The sequence below is a fragment of the Panthera onca genome, chromosome C2 (assembly GCF_046562875.1).
Source record: "Panthera onca isolate mPanOnc1 chromosome C2, mPanOnc1 haplotype 2, whole genome shotgun sequence".
NCBI lineage: Eukaryota > Metazoa > Chordata > Mammalia > Carnivora > Felidae > Panthera > Panthera onca.
The window spans coordinates 83,939,416-83,965,087 of NC_138347.1; the positions used below are offsets into that span (position 1 = coordinate 83,939,416).

At 36.7% G+C, this 25,672-nt stretch overlaps 1 protein-coding gene across 2 annotated transcripts in view; it reads left to right on the top strand.

The window, feature by feature from the left end:
• MCF2L2 (MCF.2 cell line derived transforming sequence-like 2) overlaps positions 1-25,672 on the top strand; it is a 265,561-nt gene that overhangs the window by 73,338 nt on the left and 166,551 nt on the right. For both annotated transcript variants that reach the window (XM_078453181.2, XM_078453182.2), the window contains exons 4-5: positions 12,521-12,611; positions 14,936-15,055. In XM_078453181.2, coding sequence (XP_078309307.2) covers positions 12,521-12,611; positions 14,936-15,055 — 211 coding nt within the window. The remainder of the gene's footprint in view (positions 1-12,520; positions 12,612-14,935; positions 15,056-25,672) is intronic.

A 25,672-nucleotide genomic window follows, 5' to 3' on the forward strand; every position in this document is an offset into this window, starting at 1 on the left:
TAAAATCAAGAATGAAAGAGGAGAGATCACAACCAACACAGCAGAAATGAAAACTATAAAAAGAGAATGTTATGAGAAATTATACACTAATAAAATGGGCAATCTGGAAGAAATGAACAAATTCCTAGAAACATATAAACTACCAAAACTGAAACAGAAAGAAATAGAAAGGTTGAACAGATCCATAACCAGTAAAGAAATCGAATTAGTAATCAAAAATCTCCCAAAAATCAAGGGTCCAGGGCCTGATGGCTTTCCAGGAGAATTCTACCAAACATTTAAGGAAGAGTTAACACCTATTCTCTTGAAGCTGTTCCAAAAAATAGAAATGGAAGGAAAACTTCCAAACTCATTCTATGAAGCCAGCATTACCTTTATCCCAAAACCAGACAAAGACCCCACTAAAAAGGAGAAATATGGACCAATTTCCCTGGTGAACATGGATGCAAAAATACTCAACAAGATATTAGCCAACCAGATCCAACAATACATTAAAAAAATTATTCTCCACAACCAAGTGGGATTTATACCTGGGATGCAGGGCTGGTTCAATATCCACAAAACAATCGATGTGCTTCATCACATCAATAAAAGAAAGGACAAGAACCACATGATCCTCTCAATAGATGCAGAGAAAGCATTTGACAAAATACGGCATCCTTTCTTGATAAAAAACCCTCAAGAAAGTAGGAATAGAAGGAGCATACCTCGAGATCATAAAAGCCATATATGAAAGACCCAACGCTAGTATTATCCTCAATGGGGAAAAACTGAGAGCTTTCCCCCTAACGTCAGGAACAAGACAGGAATGTCCACTCTTGCCACTGTTATTCAACATAGTATTGGAAGTCTTAGCCTAAGCCATCAGACAACACAAATATATGAAAGGCATCCAAATCGCCCAGGAGGAGGTCCAACTTTCACTCTTCTCAGATGACATAATACTCTATATGGAAAACTCAAAAGATTCCACCAAAAAAAAAACTACTAGAACTTATCCATGAGTTCAGTGAAGTGGCAGGATATAAAATCAATGCACAGAAAACGGTTGCATTCCTATACACCAACAATGAAGCAACAGAAAGAGAAACCAAGGAATTGATGCCATTTACAATTGCACCAAAAACTATAAAGTACCTAGGAATAAATCTAACTAAAGAGGTGAAAAATCTATACACTGAGAACTATAGAAAGCTTATGAATGAAATTGAAGAAGACACAAAAAAATGGGAAAAGATTCCATGTTCCTGGATAGGAAGAACAAAAATTGTTAAAATGTCAATACTTACCCAAAGCAATCTACATATTCAGTGCAATCCCTATCAAAATAACACCAGAATTCTTCACAGAGCTAGAACAAACAATCCTAAAATTTGTTTGGAGCCAGAAAAGACTCTGAATAGCCAAAGTAATGTTGAAAAAGAAAACCAAAGCAGGAGGCATCACAATCCCGGACTTCAAGCTATATTACAAAGCTGTAATCATCAAGACAGTATGGTACTGGCACAAAAACAGACACCTGGATCAATGGAACAGAATAGAGAACCCAGAAATGGACCCACAAACGTATGGCCAACTAATCTTTGACAAAGCAGGAAAGCTATCCAATGGAATAAAGAGAGTCTCTTTAGCAAGTGGTGCTGGGAAAACCGGACAGCAACATGTAGAAGAATGAACGTGGACCACTTTCTTACACCATACACAAAAATAAGCTAAAAATGGATGAAGGACCTAAATGCAAGGCGAAAAGCCATCAAAATCCTCAAGGACAAAGCAGGCAAAAACCTCTTTGACCTTGGCTGCAGCAACTTCTTATTCAACACGTCTCCAGAGGCAACAGAAACAAAAGCAAAAATGAACTATTGGGACCTCATGAAGATATAAACTTCTGCACAGCTAGGGAAACAAGCAGCAAAATTAAAGGCAACCAGTGGAATGGGAGACGATATTTGCAAACGACAGATCAGATAAAGGGTTATTATCCAAAATCTATAAATATCTTATCAAACTCAGCACCCAAAAAACAAATAATCCAGTGAAGAAATGGGCTAAAGACATGAACAGACACTTCTCTCAAGAAGACATACAGATGGCCAACAGACACATGAAATGATGCTCAAAGTCACTCATTATCAGGGAAATACAAACCAAAACCACAGTGAGATACCACATCACACCTGTCAGAACGGCTCACATTAATAACTCAGGCAACAACAATGTTGGCAAGGATGCAGGGAAAGAGGATCTCTTTTACATTGCTGGTGGGAATGTAAGCTGGTGCAGCCACTCTGGAAAACAGTATGGAGGTTCCTCAAAAAAATTAAAAACTAGAAATACCCTACGACCCTAGTAGCAATTGCACTACTAGGCGTTTATCCAAGGGATACAGGTATGCTGTTTCAAAGGTACGCATGCACCCCAATGTTTATAGCAGCACTATTGACAATAGCCAAAGTATGGAAAGAGCCCAAATGTCCATCAATGGATGAAAGGATAAAGAAGATGTCGTATGTATATACAATGCAGTATTACTCAGCAATTAAAAAGAATGAAATCTTGCTATTTGCAACTACGTGGATGGAACTAGAGGGTATTATGCTAAGGGAAATTAGTCAGAGAAAGACAAATATCATGACTTCACTTATATGAGGACTTTAAGACACAGAACAGATGAACATAAGGGAAGGGAAGAAAAAATAATATAAAAACAGGGAGGGGGACAAAACATAAGAGACTCTTAAACATGGAGAACAAACAGAAGGTTACTGGAGGGGTGTGAGAGGGGGGATGGGCTAAATGGGTAAGGAACATTAAGGAATTGACTCCTGAAATCATTGTTGTTCTATATGCTAACTAACTTGGATGTAAATTAAAAAAAATAAATTAAATAAAAATTAAAAAAAAAAAGAAAACACCACAGAAATTGTCAGTCCTGTTGCTGGTCTTGTGAGGCATTTCTCCTTGTCTAGGTAACCACAAGCTCCCAGGTTGAAACAATTATAACATAAATCTTCAGTGTTTATACTGTACATGGAGTCACATGTATAGGGAACAGCTTTTCCTTCTTATACTGCAGTACATTTTATACTATAATGAAAGAAGAACAAATGACTCTAAATCTAAAATTGTAGCTGAATAACAAATAATCCTAAAATATGTGAGGAATTACAAAAGACCCTGAATAGCCAAACTAATGTTGAAAAAGAAAGCCAGAGTGGGAGGCATCACAATCCTGGACTTTAGCCTCTGCTACACAGCTGTAATCATCAAGACAGTATGGTGTTGGCACAAAAACAGACACACAGACCAATGGAATAGAATAGAGAACTGAGAATTGGACCCACAAATGTATGGCCAACTAACCTTTGACAAAGCAGGAAAGAGTATCCAATGGAAAAAGATAGTCTCTTTAGCAAATGGTACTGGGAGAACTGGACAGCAACATGCAGAAGAATGAAACTGGACCACTTTCTTACCCCATACACAAAAAATAAACTAAAAATGGATTAAAGACCTCAATGTGAGACAGGAAACCATCAAAAACCTAGAGGAGAAAATAGACAGCAACCTCTTTGACCTTAGCTATAGCAACTTCTTACTCAACACGTCTCTGAAGGCAAGGGAAATAAAAGCAGAAATGAACTATTGAGACTTCATCAAGATAAAAAGCTTCTGAATTGCAAAAGAAACAATCAACAAAACTAAAAGGCAACCAACAGAATGGGAGAAGATATTTGTGAATGACATATCAGATAAAGGGTTAGTATTCAAAATCTATAGAGAACTTACCAAACTCAATACCCGAAAAACAAATAATCCAGTGAAAAAATGGGCAGAAGATATGAATAGATACTTTTCCAAAGAAGACATCCAGATGGACAACAGACACATGAAAAGATGCTCAACATCACTCATCATCAGGGAAATACAAATCAAAACCACACTGAGATACCACCTCACATCTGTTCAGAGTGGCTAAAATTAACAACTCAGGAAACAACAGATGCTGGTGAGGGTGTGGAGAAACAGGAACCCTCTTGCAAAGTTGTGCAGCTGCTTTGGGAAACAGTGTGGAAGTTCCTCAAAAAATTAAAAATAGAACTACCCTATGACCCAGCAATAGCACTACTAGGAATTTATCCAAAGGATACAGGAGTGCTGATTCATAGGGGCATATGTACTCCAATGTTTATAGCAGTGCTTTCAACAATAGCCAAATTATGGAAAGAGCCCAAATGTTCATCAACAGATGAATGGATAAAGAAGATGTGGTTTATATATACAATGGAATATTACTTGGCAATGAAAAAGAATGAAATCATGCCATATGCAACGGTGTGGGTGGAAATGGAGGGTATTATGCTAAGTGAAATTGGTCAGTCAGAGAAAGACAGATATAATATGTTTTCAGTCATATGTGCAACTTGAGAAACTTATGGGGGAAGTTATGGGGGAAGGGAAGGGGAAAAATAGTTTCAAACAGAGAGGGAGGCAAACCATAAGAGACTCTTAAATACAGAGAACAAACTGAGGGTTGATGGGGAGGGGGGTGGGAGAAAGGGGAAAATGGGTGATGGCCATTGAGGAGGGCACTTGTTGGTATAAGCACTGGGTGTTGTATGTAAGTGATGAATCATGGGAATCTACGCCTGAAACCAAGAGCACACTGCATACAATGTATGTTAGCTAACTTGAAAATACATTATATTTAAAAAAATAAAATAATAAAAAAAGAAAACCACTATTTTCACTTTTATCACCAGTGATTAGAAAAATTGCAAACTATTTGGAAGTTGAGCAACCCTCTCTAAAATATCTGTGGACCAAAGAATAAATCAGAAAGGAAATTAGAAAACATTATCACTAAATAATAACAAAACAGTATATCAAAATGTAAGTGATATAAAGCTTTAGTTATAAACATTTTTATTAGAAGAGAGGAAGGTTTTAAATCAATGGTCTGATCTTCCACCTTGAGAAATTAAAAAAAAAAATAATTACAATTAAACCCAAAGAAAAGAGAAGGAAGGATATTGTGAAAGAAACCCCTCCCCCACCAAAAAGCTAAATGAAATAGAAAGCAGAAAAATAACAGAGTTCCATTTTAATTCCACAGTGATCAGAAATACGCCCTGTACAATTGCAGTCATTTAAAGATATGTTGAAATTTGCTTTATGGCCTAGGATAGTGAAGTATTTTGATAAATGTCCTGTGTGTATTGGAGAAGAATGATTGTTCTGCAGTTGTTGAATGTTGAGCTCTTCAAGGTCAAGTCTGTGTCCTTACTGGCTTTTAGTTACTAAGACAGAAGTCTCTAACTTTATGGAACTTATCTATTTTTTTTTTAGCTTTATTAATTTCAAATTAATGTGTTTTGAAGCAATGTTACTGTATATGTACACTTTTAGGATTGTTATGTCTTCCTGATGAACTGACACATGTTCAGTGTAAATCACATGTCTCTGCCAATACTCCTTGTGTTGAACTGGCTTTCTTATAATTAGTAATTGCATGGTATATCTTTTATCATACTTTTTCTTTCTATGACTGTTCCCATGTTTAAAGCATAATCATTCTCTTCTAATCAAGTATTTTTATTCTAACACTCTATGCCTTTTCAGTGGAGTAATATAGACCATTTCCACCTAATGTGATTATTGAGATTCGTTGGATTTAAATCTACCACCTTGCTATTTGTGCCATTTGTGGCTTGTTCTTTATTTCTCCTTTACCGCTATGTTCGTCTGCTCTGGCTACCATAACAGTTTACCATAGACTGGATGACTGAAATAACAAAATTTGTTTTCTCACAAATCTGGAGGCTAGAAGTCCAAAATCAAGGTTCTTAGGAGGGCACTAATCCTATCAACCTTTATGACCTTATTTAACCTTTATTACCTTCTTGCAGGCCCCATCTCTAACTATAGTCATATTGTGAGTTACAACTTCATAAGAATTTTGGAAGGACACATTTAGTCTACAGCACCTGCTCTCTTTTGAATTATTCAGATATTTTCAGTATTCCATTTAGTCTCCAGTAGATTAAAATCCAATCCAATAGATTGAATTTTAAGCAATGGTTTCTCTAGTGTTACAGTATGTAACTTTTTACATATGTAATGTATTTAATAATACTTAAATATTGTTTTCACTTTTAATAGGCAATAGTCTTTTAGTGAAAATAAAAAACACAGTTGATAATATTTGTCCACATATGTAATGTTTAGAATGCTCTTCATTCCTTTTGCAGATTTAGGTTACTGTGTGGGATTGTTTCCTTTCAGGGACGTTTATTTACCTATTATCAGAATAAGCAACCACCACTTCAAATGAAAGCCTCTTCTAGTATCTGCTCACTATGGAAGTTTTCTTTGTCTTCAGAGTTCGCTACATCTTTAAGGACAAATAGAAGTTTTTAATTTAGCCAGTTTGTTGTTGTTGCATCAACTGCTTTATAGACACCTATTGTCACCCTGCATCCCGTTAAATGTCAGTAAACCTCAGTGTTACAATCAATGTTTTGGGCAATAAAGAAAAGTAACTAAACTGAAGAGGACTCAGCATTCATGGTATAGCTCCTAACCTCTGCCCAGCCAGCTTCCATGAAGGTTTTTTTTTTTAAGTTTTTATTCAAATTCCAGAAAAGTTCACATACAGTGTAATATTGGTTTCAGGTGTACAATAGAGTGATTCAACATGTCCATACATCACCCTGTGCTCATCACAACAAGTGCCCTTCTTAATCCCCATCACCTATTTCCTGTATCTCCGTCCCCCCTCTGGTAACCATCAGTGTGTTCTCTACAGTTAAGAATCTGTTTCTTGGTTTGCCTCTCTCTTTTTTTCTCCCCCTTTGCTCATTTGTCTTGTTTCTTAAATTCCACATATGAGTGAAGTCATGGTATTTGTCTTTCTCTGACTGATTTATTTCACTTAGCATTATACTCTCTAGTAAATTTTTTTAATAAGAATACACGTCTTACTAATCAGAAGCTGAAACTCCTTTTTAGGCTGTTTATTTTTCTTCCACTTTCATGCTTCCAACTTTATTCAGCCTTGAGAACATCCTTTAACGTTTCTTTTTTTCTTAACGTTTATTTATTTTTGAGACAGGGAGAGACAGAGCATGAACGGGGGAGGGTCAGAGAGAGGGAGACACAGAATCTGAAGCAGGCTCCAGGTTCTGAGCTGTCAGCACAGAGCCCAACGCGGGGCTCGAACTCACGGACCGCGAGATCATGACCTGAGCCGAAGTCGGCTGCTTAACCGACTGAGCCACCCAAGCGCCCCTCCTTTAACGTTTCTTGAAGTGAATGTCTACTGGCAATAAATTCTCTCAGCTTTGGTTATTTGGAAATGTCCTTATTCCACCTTCATTTTTAAAAATGGATTTACCTAGGAATAAATCTAACCAAAGATGTAAAAGATCTGTATGCTGAAAACTATAGAAAGCTTATGAAGGTAATTGAAGCAGATATAAAGAAATGGAAAGACATTCCCTGCTCATGGATTGGAAGAATAAATACTGTCAAAATGTCAATACTACCCAAAGCTATCTACACATTCAATGCAATCCCAATCAAAATTGCACCAGCATTCTTCTCGAAACTAGAACAAGCAATCCTAAAATTCATTTGGAACCACAAAAGGCCCCAAATAGCCAAAGTAATTTTGAAGAAGAAGACCAAAGCAGGAGGCATCACAATCCCAGACTTTAGCCTCTACTACAAAGCTGTCATCATCAAGACAGCATGGTATTGGCACAAAAACAGACACATAGACCAATGGAATAGAATAGAAACCCCAGAACTAGACCCACAAACGTATGGCCAACTAATCTTTGACAAAGCAGGAAAGAACATCCAATGGAAAAAGGACGGTCTCTTTAACAAATGGTGCTGGGAGAACTGGACAGCAACATGCAGAAGGTTGAAACTAGACCACTTTCTCACACCATTCACAAAAATAAACTCAAAATGGATAAAGGACCTGAATGTGAGACAGGAAACCATTAAAACCTTAGAGGAGAAAGCAGGAAAGACCTCTCTGACCTCAGCCGTAGCAATCTCTTACTCGACACATCCCCAAAGGCAAGGGAATTAAAAGGAAAAATGAATTACTGGGACCTTATGAAGATAAAGAGCTTCTTCACAGCAAAGGAAACAACCAACAAAACTAAAAGGCAACCAACGGAATGGGAAAAGATATTTACAAATGACATACCAGACAAAGGGCTAGTATCCAAAATCTATAAAGAGCTCATCAAACTCCACACCCGAAAAACAAATAACCCAGTGAAGAAATGGGCAGAAAACATGAATAGACACTTCTCTAAAGAAGACATCCGGTTGGCCAACAGGCACATGAAAAGATGTTCAACGTCGCTCCTTATCAGGAAAATACAAATCAAAACCACACTCAGATATCACCTCACGCCAGTCAGAGTGGCCAAAATGAACAAATCAGGAGACTATAGATGCTGGCGAGGATGTGGAGAAACGGGAACCCTCTTACACTGTTGGTGGGAATGCAAATTGGTGCAGCCACTCTGGAAAACAGTGTGGAGGTTCCTCAGAAAATTAAAAATAGACCTACCCTATGACCCAGCAATAGCACTGGTAGGAATTTACCCAAGGGATACAGGAGTGCTGATGCATAGGGGCACTTGTACCCCAATGTTTATAGCAGCACTCTCAACAATAGCCAAATTATGGAAAGAGCCTAAATGTCCATCAACTGATGAATGGATAAAGAAATTGTGGTTTATATACACAATGGAATACTACATGGCAATGAGAAAGAACGAAATATGGCCCTTTGTAGCAATGTGGATGGAACTGGAGAGTGTGATGCTAAGTGAAATAAGCCATACAGAGAAAGACAGATACCATATGTGTTCACTCTTATGTGGATCCTGAGAATCTTAACAGAAACCCATGGGGGAGGGGAAGGAAAAAAAAAAGAGGTTAGAGTGGGAGGGAGCCAAAGCATAAGAGACTCTTAAAAACTGAGAACAAACTGAAGGTTGATGGGGGTGGGAGGGAGGGGAGGGTGGGTGATGGGTATTGAGGAGGGCACCTTTTGGGATGAGCACTGGGTGTTGTATGGAAACAAATTTGACAATAAATTTCATATATTGAAAAAAATGGATAAAGAAGATGTGGTGTAATACACACACACACACACACACACACACACACACACACACATACACACACACACACACTGGAATACTACTTGGCAACGAAAAAGAACTCTTGCCATTTGCAACAATGTGGATGGAACTGGAGGGTATTATGCTAAATGAAATAAGTCAGTCAGAGAAAGACAGGTATCATATGTTCTCATTCACATATGGAATTTGAAAAACTTAACAGAAGACCACGGGGAAAGGGAAGGAAAAAAAATAGTTAGAAACAGAGGGAAACAAACCATAAGAGATTCTTAAATTCAGAGAACAAACTGAGGGGTGATGGGGAGGGCAGAGGGGGGAGAGGATAATGGGTGCTGGGCATTGAGGAGGGCACTTGTTGGGATGAGCACTAGGTATGGTATGTAAGTGATGAATCATGGGAATCTACTCCCAAAGCCAAGAGAACACTGTATACTCTGTTAGCTAACTTGACAATAAATTATATATATGAAAAAAAACCCAAACAAATAAAAAATAAAAAAATAAGATGAATTTTCAGTTGGTGTAGGATGATAAATGGGTTGTTTTTTTTCAGGTTACTCCTCTAAAGATAACATTCCTTTTGATTGTAGCTTCTGTAATTTTTGTTGAAAAGTCAGTGATAATTTTTAACATTAATCTTCTGGAGTTAACATTTTTTTTTCACCAAATGCTGGGTTTCTTCTTATCTTTAATTTTGAGCCACTCGGCTCTGATATGCCTGGATGAAGTTTTCTTTGTATTTATTTTGCTTGGTATTAGAAGAGCTGCTTGAATCTGTGAGTTGATGCCTTTGATCAGATATGGAAAACTCTTCACTGTTATTTTTTTAAAATATTGTTTCTGTTCATGTTCTACTTCTCTTTTACATTCTATTACATTATATTCTTTCCTCTTTTCCCCCTCTCTGTGCTTCGGTTTGAGTACTTTCAGTGATGTTTTCAGTTTCACCTATCTTGTCTTGTGCTGTGTTCAAGCTGCTGTTAAACAAATCCAATGAGTTCTTAATTTCAAATATTGGTGTTTTGTAATTTTTTAAATGTTTATTTATTTTTGAGAGAGAGAAAGGTGGGGGAGGGGCAGAGAGAGAGGGGGAGACAGAGAATCTGAAGCAGGCTCCAGGCTCTGAGCTGTCAGCACAGAGCCTGATGCGGGGCTTGAACCCACGATCCACAAGATCATGACCTGAGCTGAAGTCGGACTCTTAACTGACTGAGCCACCCAGGTGCCCCTGGTGTTTTGTAATTTTAGGAAGTTCATTTGATTATTATAGTTTCTGATTCTCAGCTGAAATAATGCATCTTTTAATCCATTTTGTCTAAGTGTATGGGTCATAATTACTTTTCTTAACATATTGATCATAATTATTTTAAAGTTGTTGTCTGCTAAAACCAGGAATATCTTTGAGTCTATAGTTCTTGACCATTTTATCTCTTAATTATTGTTTTCTTCTTGTTTTTTTGGACTTCTATTAATTTTTTAATTTACCCTGGATATTGTAGATGATATGTTGTAGAAGTGTATCTATTTACAGAGAGCATTGAGTTTCAGTCTGTCAGAAAGTTAAATTACTGGTAGATCACCTTGATCTTTTTGAGGCCTGGTTTTAGGTTTTCTTGGGGGCCAGTCCATTTCTGCTTTGTCCTTACTCCTAGAGTGTAGCCTTAATCACAATTCCTATGATGTTTCCTTTATCCTAGAGTATGGCCTTTCTAGGGTTTCAACTGAAGGCCCAGAGTGCTCATCAAATTCTGTCTATTCTTGTTGGGCCCAATGCCAATTATCTTTCTCCAGAACTATTTAAACTTTGTAACTTTTCATCAGTTCTCACATGTGTAGTTGTTGTTCTCTGTCAGCCTCCTGGAATCTTGCCTGAAACAGTGGGGCCTCGGAGTTGGCCAAGCATTAAAGGAGAACTTCCATGAAGATTTCTGGGGTTCCCTCTCTGAGACTTTCCTTCTTTGCAGCCACCTTCCTCAAGTTCTGGCTACTTTTGCTTCCATAATCGCCAGTCTCTGCCTCTTTTACACAGTGAGAACACCCCTCCTCGTACTGTGTCCTGGGAAATGTTCCCAGTGGGAGAACCTGGGTCATAGTGGAACTGTGATAAAACACAAGAAAACTTGTGTTTTCTTACAGTATTTGCTTAGATCTTCTGCCTTATTCACATACAGGCACTTTTTTAGGGTAAAGCTCATTGTTTACCCAATATTAAGAAGTTATTAAAGGTTTACTAGAGACCACCTACTTTTCATGTACTTGATCTCTTTTCATCACCATGACAAACACATAAGAAATAATCATAATATTAGTATAAATACAATGTATATATGCTAAGTACCAGGCATTATTTTGAGCCTTTTATATATTTTTGTTATATATACTCATTTAATCCTCACATTGGCCATACAAATAGGTACTATTTTTGTTCTTACTTTACAAATGGGACATTTTAGAAACTATATAGGCTAAGTAACTCTTCTCTCCATCCCCATACACAATATATAAATGCTGGAATTCAAGCTTCAAACCTAGGCAGTGTGGCTTCAGAATTTATGCTTTTAATGACTTCATTATTGATGGTGTTATTTCCATTTTACAGAGAGGGAAACTGAGTTTTAGAGAGGTTAGAGGATTTCTCCAATGTCACAGTGCTGATAAGTGGCAGCACTAGGATTTGAGCTACTAGAATCCAATCCTTTGCTCTTTCCTGTATATCATAGTTCCTTCCAAAGGAGAGAGAAGAAACATGTTTTCATTTTTGGGACTTCAGCTTAAAAGAATTTTGTGGGGACTTAGGAGGGGCCAAACAGCATCCTTTGGTTCTTAGTGAAGATATAATTTGTCAGTGGATATAATTTGCTGACTGTGTATAACCGGGCATTGGAAGGGGGTGGTTTTTCCCATAGACATGCATTATTTCTGAATACCTCTAGGACTGACTCCTATGGAAGCATATTGATAGCTCCATGAATGTCAGTTTTGGGAGTTGGAAAGACAGCAGAGCTCAACCTTGAAGTCCTCAGCATACACTGGGACATGTGATGCCTAACTGACGTGCATGTTCCTTCTGGTATGAGCACATATGCTCCTTGGGTATTTCAGACACTCGCCAACCATAAACAGAGCCCTTGAGAGGGTCTGAGATGCCAAGTGTTTCTGTTTTGTTAAGGCTGCCAGGCTGAGTTAAGGAGAGGAAGTTGGTTCCTTTGTTAGGGAAGGACAATGCGTATGTTTACACATGAGCCAGGAGTGCCAGAGGCTGTAGAATGTACTACTGAGGGAGCCACCCAGAACCCATGTGTCTCACCAGGTCTCTGATACTGACCACCCTTTTTTTTTTGCAGTGTGGAGGCTGCCAGCATTGGATTCATCATTGTTATTGACCGACGAAGGGACAAGTGGAGCTCCATAAAAGCATCATTGACACGAATAGCTGTAAATATTCATTTTTGTGATGTTATTATAAAAGTAATTTAAATTGTTCAAGTATTTCGTGTCAAAGTCACAGGGAAAAGGCAATTATTTTATGCAAAATTTTGGGAAGGTCTCTGTAGCAGAGGCTGTGTGTCACATCCATGTCCCCTCTGCCACCTACCTGCAGGTCACTGCAGACAATTCCTGAGCATGTCCAAAGCTTCCTGAATCTACCTTATTGATCTCTCTGGTCACTGAAGAGGGGCAGGTAAGGAGTGCTGGAAAGTTAATGCCCCAGGAGTGACCAACTATTGACTGATGGGAATTGATAGATAAATACCCCAGCTTCTGCACCCCCCTCAGTGGGACAATTCTGAGATATGTACCACATAGTATCTCAGAGGATCCAGACCTTCTTGCTCACAGAAGTGCCCCCCTTGATACATTGGCTCTCTAGTTATCACGTTCTCATCTTCCCCCACTCCTTCACTATGTTTTCTGGGATCACCTCCTCAATAAACTCTATGCCCAGATCCTTGTCTTAGGATTTGCTTTGTGGGGTGAGGGGTCACCCAGTGTAAGCCAGTCTTCATTTCAGTATTCAAATTAGTTTTTCACATATTGAAAGACATGGGAAAAACCAGACAAAATATGATGTGTGCTTGCTTTTGGTATGAAATTGTACAACCCTGGATGAATTTCCTTTTCCATCTAATCAGTCTGATTTTGCTCTCTTTGTGTTGCCTTTCAGCAAGTAGATGTATCCTTTCTCTCCTTAGGGACCTGAGACCAGGGAATTCAACCACATGAGCAGGCAGACACCTCAGAGCAGCCATACCAGCATTTTCATGAAAGCACGGGGTGCCTAAGGCAGTTGGGACTGGATGAAGAGGATAAAATAATAGGGTGGTAATGTGTGTGTAGAGGCTGGGATGAGAGAGGGACATTTGTAACCTCACTTAGGCCTACTTACAAAGGCAGTCACACATGCAAACATGCACATATTACAGAGTCTCAGATCTAGAGCCTTAGCCAGAAACACAAATAGTGTCTCAGCCCATTTGTCTTATTATGACATAACAAAATAAAAGCTTCTTCTGTTTATGAGCTTGCATTTCAAAGATGGGGGAAAGGAAGACTTCCTTCACTTTGTGCACGGATTGTTTTGTTCCTTTGGTTTAGTTTGGCTACAGGATTTATTTTGTGGTCCATACTCTGAGGATTTAGACACCTGACAGTGCCCATGACTATTTTAGAGGACTGACCTCAAGAGAATTCTAGTTTCCCAGGATCCATTGACAATCTTGAATAATCTAATATTTGAGCCTAATTTGTTCAAGAATTACATTATCACTTTATGCCCAGAAGACACTGTAGTTCAGGGATCCCCAAACCTGGCTTCTAATCAAAATTGTCAGGTGCTTGTTGAAAATAGATACGTGAACTTCATCCCAGTTCTAGTGAATCAGAATATTTCAGGGTAAAGACCAGATTATTTTTTTTAACGAAAACCTTGGGAGGTTGCTTTGGGGAACCACTAGAAGAAAAGGAAGCCATGGGCAATTGGAGACTTGGAATCTCATTTGTGCCATTAAATTGTTATATGAATCTGAGTTATCTTATTTCTTAGGACCTTGCCTCAAGATGAAGGCAATGCTTCCTGAAAACAAATTGGCAATAATATGCATCAGGAACCATCTAAAATACTAAGTCTTTGCGTCAATAATTCTTTTGGGAAATTATCCTAAGAAAATGTTTCAAATGTGAATAAAGATGTTCATTTCAGTATTATTTATAATGATAAAAGTATGGAAAGGCCTAAATCATTAGCAATAAGGGATTGGTTAAATAAATTGCACACCCATGAAAAATAATATTTCCAAAGAATTTTTAATAACAGAAATAAAAGCTCATGGTATAATATTAAGTAAAAAAGCAAGTTACAAAATATGTCTAGTATGAGTTCAACCATGAGAAAGATATTTCAGCAGAGAAAATAGCCTGTAAGTAATTAGATTGAAATATTAAAAATGGCTATGAGATCATGGGTGGTTTTGGTGGTTTTCTTTTCTTAATGTATACTTTCATCATTTTCTGAATTTTTTCTGTAAGGAGTGTGAAATACTTTTATAATCAGAAATTTTTTTGTTTTTTGATTTGGTATGATTTTTAAGGAGGGGTTTGTATTACTCAAATATTATCTCTTTCAGCTCTGAAATTCTATACTGTATATTCTAATTCTTTGGCACCTCTGGTGTCTACTTCAACTTTCCTTTCTGTGATCTTGGGCAAAAGGAGACCAATGGATGTGACAGTTGCCCTGACATTTTCCATGATCCTTCCAGGTAGCATTTCCAGGAAATTTGCAGCTTATATTCATCCTTCGTCCATCTCGCTTTATCCAGAGGACATTCACTGACATTGGCATTAAGTATTATCGAGATGAATTTAAAATGAAAGTGCCGGTAAGCATTACTTTTCATCTTGTGTGCTTTTGGTCAGGGCCTGTGGAGAAGATGGCATTTGGGCTGAGTTTCTAAGGAAGGTAGGACTCCACAGGCAGAGAGAGGAGGGCATTCTGGGCAGAGGGAACAGCGTGTGTAAGGACATGGAGGCAGAAAGCACACACTTTATGTGAGGTCCCTGGGGAAGCCCCATTTTTGTTGGAATATATATAGGATAAGTGTTTGGAAGGAAAAAAATGGAAAACATGGAATAGGTTTTCAATGTAAGGATAAAAGGTCTGGATTTCATTCAGTAGGCAGTGGGGATCAGTGAAGGTTTTTCAGTTGGGGAGTGACTTGGGTAATGTGGTATTGGAGTTATATAATCTGAAGATGGTGCTCAAGACTGTAGAAAGTCGAAAGAGGAAGGGATATTGTAAGGGTATGGGTAAAAGAAAATAAGGGTCTAATACATGGAGTGACACAAATGTAGTTAACTATAGAATAAGAATAAAACCAACATGTGATACTCATCAAAGGAAAACAAATTAAAATGGCAAGGTTAAAAATTTTACCTGCAATTTTGGCTGAGATATGGGGGAAACAGCCACTTTCATACTTTGCTGATTGGAATAAAGTTGGTAATGATCGATATGAAGGACTAATTGGCTGCATTTATCAAAAATTAAAGTGTACACACTCTTTGACCTTCCTATGAAAGTTATTCTATAGATATTCTCACACATGTGCATAAATCTGCATATACAATGATATTCATTGCCAAATTGTTTGTAATGATAAATGCTTGGAAACACCATAATGACCAACAACAGGGGAGTGGTTAAATAAATAATGGTCTACACAATCAATTAAATACTTTGTAGCCATCAAAAGTGAAAAGTCATGATATAACCATAGTGAAAACAGGTGGCAACTAACATATACCTAACCTATGACCCAACCAAGAAAAATGAAAACACATGTCCACAAAGAGAGATGTAAAAGAATGTCCATCAGCTGGTGAATGGATAAAGAAATTGTGGCATATTCACATAACGGAATGACATTAAGCAATAAAAAGAATGAAGTATTGATATATATAACAGCATGGCTACATCTCCAAAATATTCTCTTGAAAGAAAGAAATTAGACACTAAAGGGTGTATGTTCTGTGATTCTTTTTATACAAAGTTTAACAAGAGGCAAACCTAAGCTATAGTGTTAGAAAATCACAATGGTGGCTGCTGTTAGGGGTGAAGGGTAGTGAAAATTGATTGGAAGGAGACATAAGGGAACTTTCTAGGGAAATGTTTATCTTGATTGGATGGTATTACATGTGTGTATACACTTGTCAGAGCTAATTGACTTATGCCCTTAAAAATCTGTGTATTTTATTGATGTAAATTATATCTCAATCAAAAAAGGAAAAACAAAAAAGGGGAAAATAGGTAAGATGAATATACAGTGACAGAGAAGTTTCTAATACATAGTTTTGGTTTTATATTTTGTTTAGTTGGAATAATTTCAATCTCAGAAAAATTTCAAAAGTAAGATTGGGGTGTCTGGGTGTCTCAGTCAGTTAAGCATCCAACTCTTGGTTGAGACTCAGGTTATGATCTCATGGTTCGTGGGTTCAAGCCCTGCCTTGAGCTCTGCACTGACAGCACGGAGCCTGCTTGGGATTCTCTCCCTCTCTCTCTGCCCCTCTCCTGCTTGTGTGCTCTCTCTCTCTCAATCTCTCTCTGGAAAATAAATAAAATAAACATTTGAAAAAAATAAGATTAGTACAAAGGACATATTATGCCCTTTACCCAGATTCATTCACTTATTTCAACATTTAATCCCCATTTGCTTTATTATTTATTTACTACTTGCTTCTGTCTCTATATTATTATATATGTCTATAGATATATACATCTCTTTTTCTCTCTTTAATATAGAAATATGTATATTTATCTCTATTTGTAATATATAGAGATAAATTTACATATAAAGGTATATAAATGTATGTATTATACATGTATGTGATATGTATATTTGAATTTTTATATACAGGATCTAGTTTAGAATCAGTATATATAGTTGTCATGTCTCTTCAGTTTCCTTTTATCTGAAACATTTCCACAATCTTTCTTTGTCTTTTGTGACATTAGCACTCTTAGAGAATATAATCCCTTAAAAAATAAACTTACCTCATTTGAGGCTCAAGTGATGATCTCTGAGGATTTGATCCAGGTTATGCACTCCTACCTCAAATACTACTTAAGTGATGTTATGTCCTTCTCATGGCATCACATGTGGAGACACACAGTGTTCATCTACCCCCTCATCAGTAACATTATTTTGACCCCTTAGTCAAGGTGTTGTCCAATTTCTCAAATGTATTATGTTTCCATTGCAACTAATACAGAATCTTTGGAGAAACACTCTAAGACCATACAAATATCCTGCTCCTCAAAAGATTCTTCTCTATATTTAATATCTAATATCTACTTAATATTTAATATCTATTGATAATTCTTGCCTAGAACAATATTTATTAAATTGATTGCAAAATAATGATTTCCCAACTACACTCCCTGAACATGTACTAATCAGAAGTTGGTCTTATACTATAAGCTAGAACTTTCCCTTCTCCCTTATTTATTATCATTAGACATAACATGTGTGTCTTTCTCTCTCTATGTACATATATGAATATATGTATTTATTCAAGGAATTAGAGAGTTCACACTGATACCTTAAGTTTTAGGTCATCATCAGTGATCCCATGTGGGGGAAACTTCACATTATTTGCATGTAAAAAATAATTTAATGTTTAAAATTAAAATGTTTGCCAAAACTCAGAAAGCATCCATCATGAATGCAAGATACTTTCAGTAAAAAGTAAGTTACAATAGTAGGTGGAAAAATAAAGAAATAAATACATTTTAAGTCATCTAAGACATGTTTTTTCAGTGGGGATAAGAGCAAGGAGAAAACAGTATGGCTAGTATACTTTCATTTGAATAAAATAGGAGGGGCATGTATGTAATTGTATTTGCATAGGTCAGCTTGAGAAGGTTGTGTAAGATATCAAGAAACTAGTTGAAGTGGTTGCCTTCCAGATGTAGAACTGGAGGTCTGGAGGTAGGGGTGAGAGGAAGACTATTTTCTATCTAGGTAGATTCTTATTCTGTTTGAATTTATTATCTCATACATATATTATCAGTTCAAAACAAATTAAAAAACCACTTTAATTGAAATTGCTCTGAGAAAATATTTTATCCATCCCAGTGAAAACTGACCATCTCAGGTAAGGGATTTTTTAATTTCTTTTTCTAACTCTCATTTTCCCTCTTTTGGTTTCATTTTGTATTACTAATCAAATTTCCTAAAATACTTTCTCCCTATACTTTGGGTGTTAACCAGACATAAAATGTATTTCCTGTTCTATTTTAAATACTTATTTTGAAATATTTGAGTATTTAAGAGAACTGTGAGCCATGAGTTTCTTATTCTGTTTTCCTGAACCGAGTAACAATTAACATTGTGGAATAGGTGACTTACAAGAAATGAATGAACTTTTCATAATCCTCATAAGCTTCTTCCCCTTCAGAGATAAAGACTAGTCAATTGTTTCTTGTCACTCAAAAAGGTTTGGAGTTAGGAGCATTTGATCAAATGCCATATGTGTTTCTCTGATTGTACATAAAATATAGCTATCAAAGAGATAATATGTAAACATATACGTATGTGATTTATGCCCTCCTGTTCATTTGGTGCATCTATACTAAGGAGAGAAGGACCATCTACCTTATCTTGATACTATGTCTTAGCTGCTTCTGTATGTGATAATGTATGTTGAGTTTTCACCCATCATTCTTTCCATTTTAAACTTAAAATCAACTTTTATTATTTTATTTTATTTATTTTATTTTTTAATTATTTATAATTTTATTTTTTTCAAGTTACACCCAAATTAGTTAGCATATAGTGCAACAATGATTTCAGGAGTAGATTCCTTAGTGCTCCTTACCCATTTAGCCCTTCCCCCCTCCCATCCCCGCTCCAGTAACCCTCTGTTTGTTCTCCATGAGTCTCTTATGTTTTGTTCCCCTTCCTGTTTTTATGTTATTTTTGTTTCCCTTCCCTTATGTTCATCTGTTTTGTCTCTTAAAGTCCTCATATGAGTGAAGTCATATGATATTTGTCTTTCTCTAACTAATTTCCCTTAGCATAATACCCTTTATTTCCATCCACGTAGTTGCAAATGACAAGATTTAATTCTTTTTGATTGTCGAGTAATACTTCATTGGGTATATATACCACATCTTCTTTATCCATTCATCCATTGATGGACATTTGGGCTCTTTCCATACTTTGGCTGTTGTCGATAGTGCTGCTATAAACATTGGGGTACATGTGTACCTTCAGAACAGCACACCTGTATCCCTTGGATAAATACCTAGTAGTGCAATTGCTGGGTTGTAGTTTTAAAGATCTCTCAGTCACTCAAACTATAGGCACATTTAGTAGGGCATTTAAAATTTTTTTAAATTTATTTTTTTTTAAATATACATTTTTTAACGTTTATTTATTTTTGAGACAGGGAGAGACAGCATGAACGGGGGAGGGTCAGAGAGAGAGAGACACACAGAATCTGAAACAGGCTCCAGGCTCTGAGCTGTCAGCACAGAGCCTGATGCAGGGCTGGAACTCACGGACCGCGAGATCATGACCTGAGCCAAAGTTGGCCGCTTAACCGACTGAGCCACCCAGGCGCCCTAAAATTTTTAAAATTTATTTTGAGAGAGAGAGAGAGAGAGAGAGAGAGAGAGAGAGAGAGAGAGAGATCGAGCACACGCGAGTGGGGGAGGGGCAGAGAGAAGGGGAAACACAGAATCTGAAGTAGGCTCCAGGCTCTGAGCTGTCAGCACAGAGCCCAACATGGGGCTCAAACTCAGGAACTGTGAGATCATGACCTGAGCTGAAGTCAGACGCTTTACCCACCCAAGTGGGTAAAGTTGGTACACCCACAGGAGGAAATGAGAAGGAAATGAGATGGGGGTCACTGCATGCCATGGAGAGTCACAGGGGAAGCACCAGGTTTTGGTCAGAAGGCAGAAGCAGGAAGAAGCTAGGCCAGAGACTTTATTGGGGTTTCCACAGGAAAAACAAGGCAGGGTAGGGTAAATAACTTAGGATTGGCTAGTTTGAATACTTCCAGTGGGTTTGGGGGCTAGGGGCAGTCTCTAGTCTTTTGGTACTCGGTTCTGGGATAATTTAGGACAGGTGAAATATTGGCTTGGTGTGTGAAGGTTAGATAAGGAGGTAGTTGGGGATACCCACTTTGGATCAGTTGGCTTGCATACAAAACACTTCCTCCCTCTGAGTCCTTTTTTATTTCTAAGAATGGGCTAGCCCTGGGAGAGACTTTCTCTCTCCATTCCAAAAATGCCAGAGCATTGAGAATGCAGAAAATAAGAAAATATAGTTAATGTAATTGGCCCTGTGATGAAATGATGCCAAATAGACAAACGCAGTAGCTAAGAGAACAGAGAACAACTATTTTACATGCTCAGTGTTTTTAAAAATTTTTATTTTATTTTTGAAAATTCTAGTATAATTAACATACAGTACTGTATTAGTTTCAGGTGTACAGTATAATAACTGAGCAATTCTATACATTTCTTAGTGCTCATTATGATAAGTGTACTCTTAATTCTCCTTTTCTATTTTACCCACCCCTCTACCCACCTCCCCTCTGGAAATCGCCAGTTTGTTCTCTGTATTTAAGAGTCTGTTTTTTGTCTGTCTTTTTTTTCCTTTGTTTTGTTTCTTAAATTCCACATACAAGTAAAATCATATGGTATTTTCTTTCTTTCTCTGACTTATTTCACTTAGCATTACACCCTTTAAGTCCATCCATGCTGTTGCAAATGGCAAGATTTCATTGTTTTTATGGCTGAGTACTATTCTATTGTGTGTGTGTGTATATATGTATATATATACCACTTCTTCTTATCCGTTCATTTATCATTGGACACTTGGGTGGCTTTCATAATTTGGCTATTATAAATAATGCTGCAATAAACATAGGGGTGTGTGTATCTTTTCAAATCAGTGTTTTCGTATACTTTGGGTAAATACTCAGCAGTCGAATTACTAGGTCACATGGTAACTCTATTTTTAATTTATTGAGGAACCTCCATACTGTTTTCCACAGTGGCTGCACCAGTTTGCATTCCCACCAACAGAGCACAAAGGTTCCTTTTTCTCCACATCCTAATACTTGTTGTTTCTTACGTTTTTGATTTTAGCCATTGTGACAGGTGTGAGGTGATATCTCATTGTGGTTTTGATTTACATTTCTCTGATTAGTGATGTTGAACATCTTTTCATGTGTCTGTTTGCCATCTGTATGTCTTCTTTGAAGGAATGTCTGTTCATGTCTTTTGCGTATTTTTTAATTCGATTATTTGGATTTTTTTGGTGTTATGTAAATTCTTTATATGTTTTGGGTATTAATTCCTTATTGGATATGTGATTTGCAAATATCTTCTCCCATTCAGTATTTTAGTTTTGTTGATAGTTTCTTTTGTTGTGCAAAAGTTTTTTTGAGACAGTCCCGATAGTTTAATTTTGCTTTTGTTTCCCTTGCCTCAGGAGACATATCTAGAAAAACGTTTCTGTGGTTGATGTGAAAGAAATTATTGCCTATGTTTTCTGTTAGGAATTTTATGGGTTCAGGTCTCACATTTAGGTCTTTGATCCATTTTTGAGTTTATTTTTGTGTATCGTGTAAGGCAGTGGACCAGTTTCATTCTTTTGCATGTAGCTGTCCAGTTTTCCCATACTATTTGTTGAAGAGACTTTTTCTCCCATTCTTTATTCTTGCCTCCTTTGTGATAGATTAATTGACTATATAATTGTGGTTTTATTTTTGAACTCTACTTTGTTCTGTTGACCTATGCATCTGTTTTTGTGCCAATACCATAGTGTTTGATTACTACAGCTTTGTAGTAAATCTGTGATTGTGATACCTCTAGCTTTGTTCTTTATCAAGATTGCTTTGACTCTCTGGGGTCATTTGTGGTTCCATCCAAATTTTAGGATTATTTGTTATAGTTCTGTGAAAAATGTTACTGGTATTTTGATATGGACCTGTTAATAATATTGGTTCTTCAATCTATGAACATAGAATATCTTTCCATTTGTGTCATCTTTAATTTCTTTCATCAGTGGTTTATAGTTTTCAGAGTACAGGTCTTTCACCTCCTTGGTTAAGTCTATTCCCAGGTATTTTATTATTTTTGGTACAATTATAAATGGGATTGTTTTACCAATTTTTCTTTCTGCTACTTCATTATTAGTGTGTAGAAATGCAACAGATTTTTGTATATTGATTTTGCATCCTGTGACCATATTGAATTCATTTATTATTTCTAGTGGTTTTTTGGTGGTAACTTCAGGGTTTTCTCTGTATAGTATCATGTCATCTGTAAATAGTGAAAGTTTTACTTTTTCCTTACCAATTTGGATGCCATTTATTTCCTTTTCTTGTCTGATTGCTGTGGCTAGGACTTCTAGTACTATGCTGAGTAAAAGTGGTGAGACTAGACATCTTTCTCTTGTTCCTAATGTTAGAGAAAAGCTGTCAGTTTTTCCCCACTAAGTATGATGTTAGCTGTGGATGTTTCATAAATGACCTTTATTATGTTGAGGTATGTTCCCTCTAAACCCACTTTGTTAAGAGTTTTTATCATGAATGTGTGTTGTATGTTGTCAGATGCTTTTTCTGCATCTATTGAAGTGATCATAGGGTTTTTATCTTTTCTCTTGTTAATGTGATGTATCACGTTGCTTGATTTGGGAATATTGAACCACTCTTGCATCCCCAGAATAAATCCCACTTGATTGTAGGTGAATAACCTTTTAAAATGTAATGTTGGATTCAGTTTACTAATATTTTGTTGAGGGTTTTTGAATCTGTGTTCATCAGGAGTATTGGTTTGTAGTTCTCCTTTTTTTTTTTTTTTTTTTTTGGTAATGTCTTTATCTGGTTTTGGTATCAGGGTAATGGTGGTCTCATAGAATGAATTTGTAGCCTTTCTTTCTTCTTTTGTCTTTTGGAATAGTTTGAGAAGAATCAGTATTACCTCTTCTTTACACGTTCGGTAGAATTCACCTGTGAAGCCATCTGGTCCTGGGCTTTTCTTTGTTGGTATTAAAAAAATTTTTTTTAATGTTTATTTATTTTTGAGAGGGGGGAGGGGCAGAGAGAGAGATGAAGACACAGAATCAGAAGCAGGCTGTAGGCTCTGAGCTGTCAGCACAGAACCTGATGCAGGGCTCGAATTCATGAGCTGTGAGATCATGACCTGAGCTGAAGTTGGATGTTTAACCAACTGAGCCACCCAGGTGCCCTGGGATTTTTTTTTTAATTGCTATTCAATTCATTGTTAGTAATTGGTCTATTCGAAATTTCTATTTCTTCCTGATTCAATTTTGGAAGGTTATATGTTTCTAGGAATTTATCTGTTTTTTTTTTCTAGGTTGTTCAATTTTTTGGCATATATTTTTTTAAATAAATTCTCTTATAATATTTTGTTATTTCTGTGGTGTTAGTTGCTATTTCTCCTCCTTCATTTCTTTTCTTTTAATGTTTATTTATTTATTTTGAGAGAGAGAGTGTGCATGAGCAGGGGAGGGGCAGAGAGAGAATCCCAAGCTGGCCCCATGCCATCAGTGCAGAGCCTGATGCAGGGCTTGAACACAGGAACTGCAAGATCATGAACAGAGCTGAAACCAGGAGTCAGACACTTAACCGACTGAGCCACCCAGGTGCCCCGCTCCTCCTTCATTTCTAATTTTATTTATTTATTTGAGTCTTCTTTATCTCTTTCTTTGACTAGCCTGGGTAAAAGGGTTTTTTTTTTTAATGTTTATTTCTCTTCATGCAATATGGGACTTAAAGTCATGATCCTATTATCAAGAGTCACATGTTCTTCCAACTGAGCCAGCCAGGTGCCCCAAGTCTGGCTAAAAGTTTAACAATTTTGATATTTTTTTTCAAAGAACCACTCCTCATTTCATTTATTGTTCTGTTCTGTTGTTGTTGTTGTTTTTTGTCTCCATTTCATTTATTTCTGCTCTCATCATTATTTCCTTTCTTCTACTGACTTTGTCCTTTTTCCAACTCCTTTAGTGTAAGGTTTATTTGAGACTTTTCTTGTTTCTTGAGGTATTACTATAATCTTCTCTCTTGGAACAGCTTTTCTGCATCCCAAAGATTTGGACTGTTATAGTTTCATTTCTGTTTGTCCCCATGTATTTTTTGATTTCCTCTTTGGCTTCTTGTTTGGCCTATCCATTGTTCAGTAGCAGTTTATTTAGCCTGCATGTATTTGTGTTCTTTCCAAATTTTTTCTTGTGATTGATTTCTAGTTTCATACCATTATGGTCAGAAAAGATACATGATACGATTTCAGTCTTTTTGAATTTATTGAGATTTATTTTGTGGCTAACATGTGATCTATTCTGGAGAATGTTCCTTATGCATTTGAAAAGAATGTATTCTGCTGTTTTGGGATGGAATATTTTGAATGTATCTGGTCCAATGTGTCATTTGAACCCACTGTTTCCTTGTTGCTTTTTGTCTGAATGATCTATCCATTGATCTAGGTGGGGTGTTGAAATCCCCTGTTATTATTGTATTACTATCGATTTCTTCCTTTATGTCTGTTAATAATTGCTGTATGTACTTAGGTGCTTTCATGTTGGGTGCCTAAATATTTACAATGTTATATCATCTTATTGGATTGTACCCTTTATCATTATGTCCTTCTTTGTCTCTTGTTACAGTCTGTTTTAAAGTTTATTTTGCCTGATATAATTATTGGTACCCCAGCTTCTTTTCACTTCCATTTGCATGGGAATTGTTTTTCCATCCCTTCATTTTCAATCTGCCTATGATTTTAGTTCTGAAATGAGTCTCCTATAGGCAGCATTTAGATAAGTTTTGCTTTTTTATCCATTCAGTCAACCTATGTCTTTTGATTGGAGCATTTAGTCCATTTATATTCAAAGTAATAGTTAATAGATACATACTTATTGCCATTTTGCTGTGTGGTTTACAGTTGTTTTTGTAGTTCTTCTCTATTCCTTTCTTCTTTAATTGCTCTCTTCCCTTGTGGTTTGATGGCTTTCTTTATTGATATGCTTGGATTCCATCCTCTTTATTTTTTGTGTGTCTATTACAGGTGCGTGTGTGTGTGTGTGTGTGTGTGTGTGTGTGTGTGTGTGCGATTGTGGTTACCATTAGATTCATAGATAACATCTTATGCATAGAGCAGTCTATATGAAGTTGTTGGTCACTTAAGTTTGAACCCATTCTAAAAGCACTACATTTTTACTCCCCCACCTTCCACATTCTATGTAAAAATTGTTATAATTTACATCCTTCTATTTTGTGAATGCCTTGACTGATTTCTGTAGATATTATTGATTTTACTGCTTTTTTGTTTTAACCTCCATACTGGTTTTATAAGTGATTCATCTACTACTTTTATTATGTTTGCATTTACTTGTGAAATATTTTCCCTTCATAATTTTCTTACTCCTAATTATGGCCTTTTCCTTCCACTCAAAGAATTT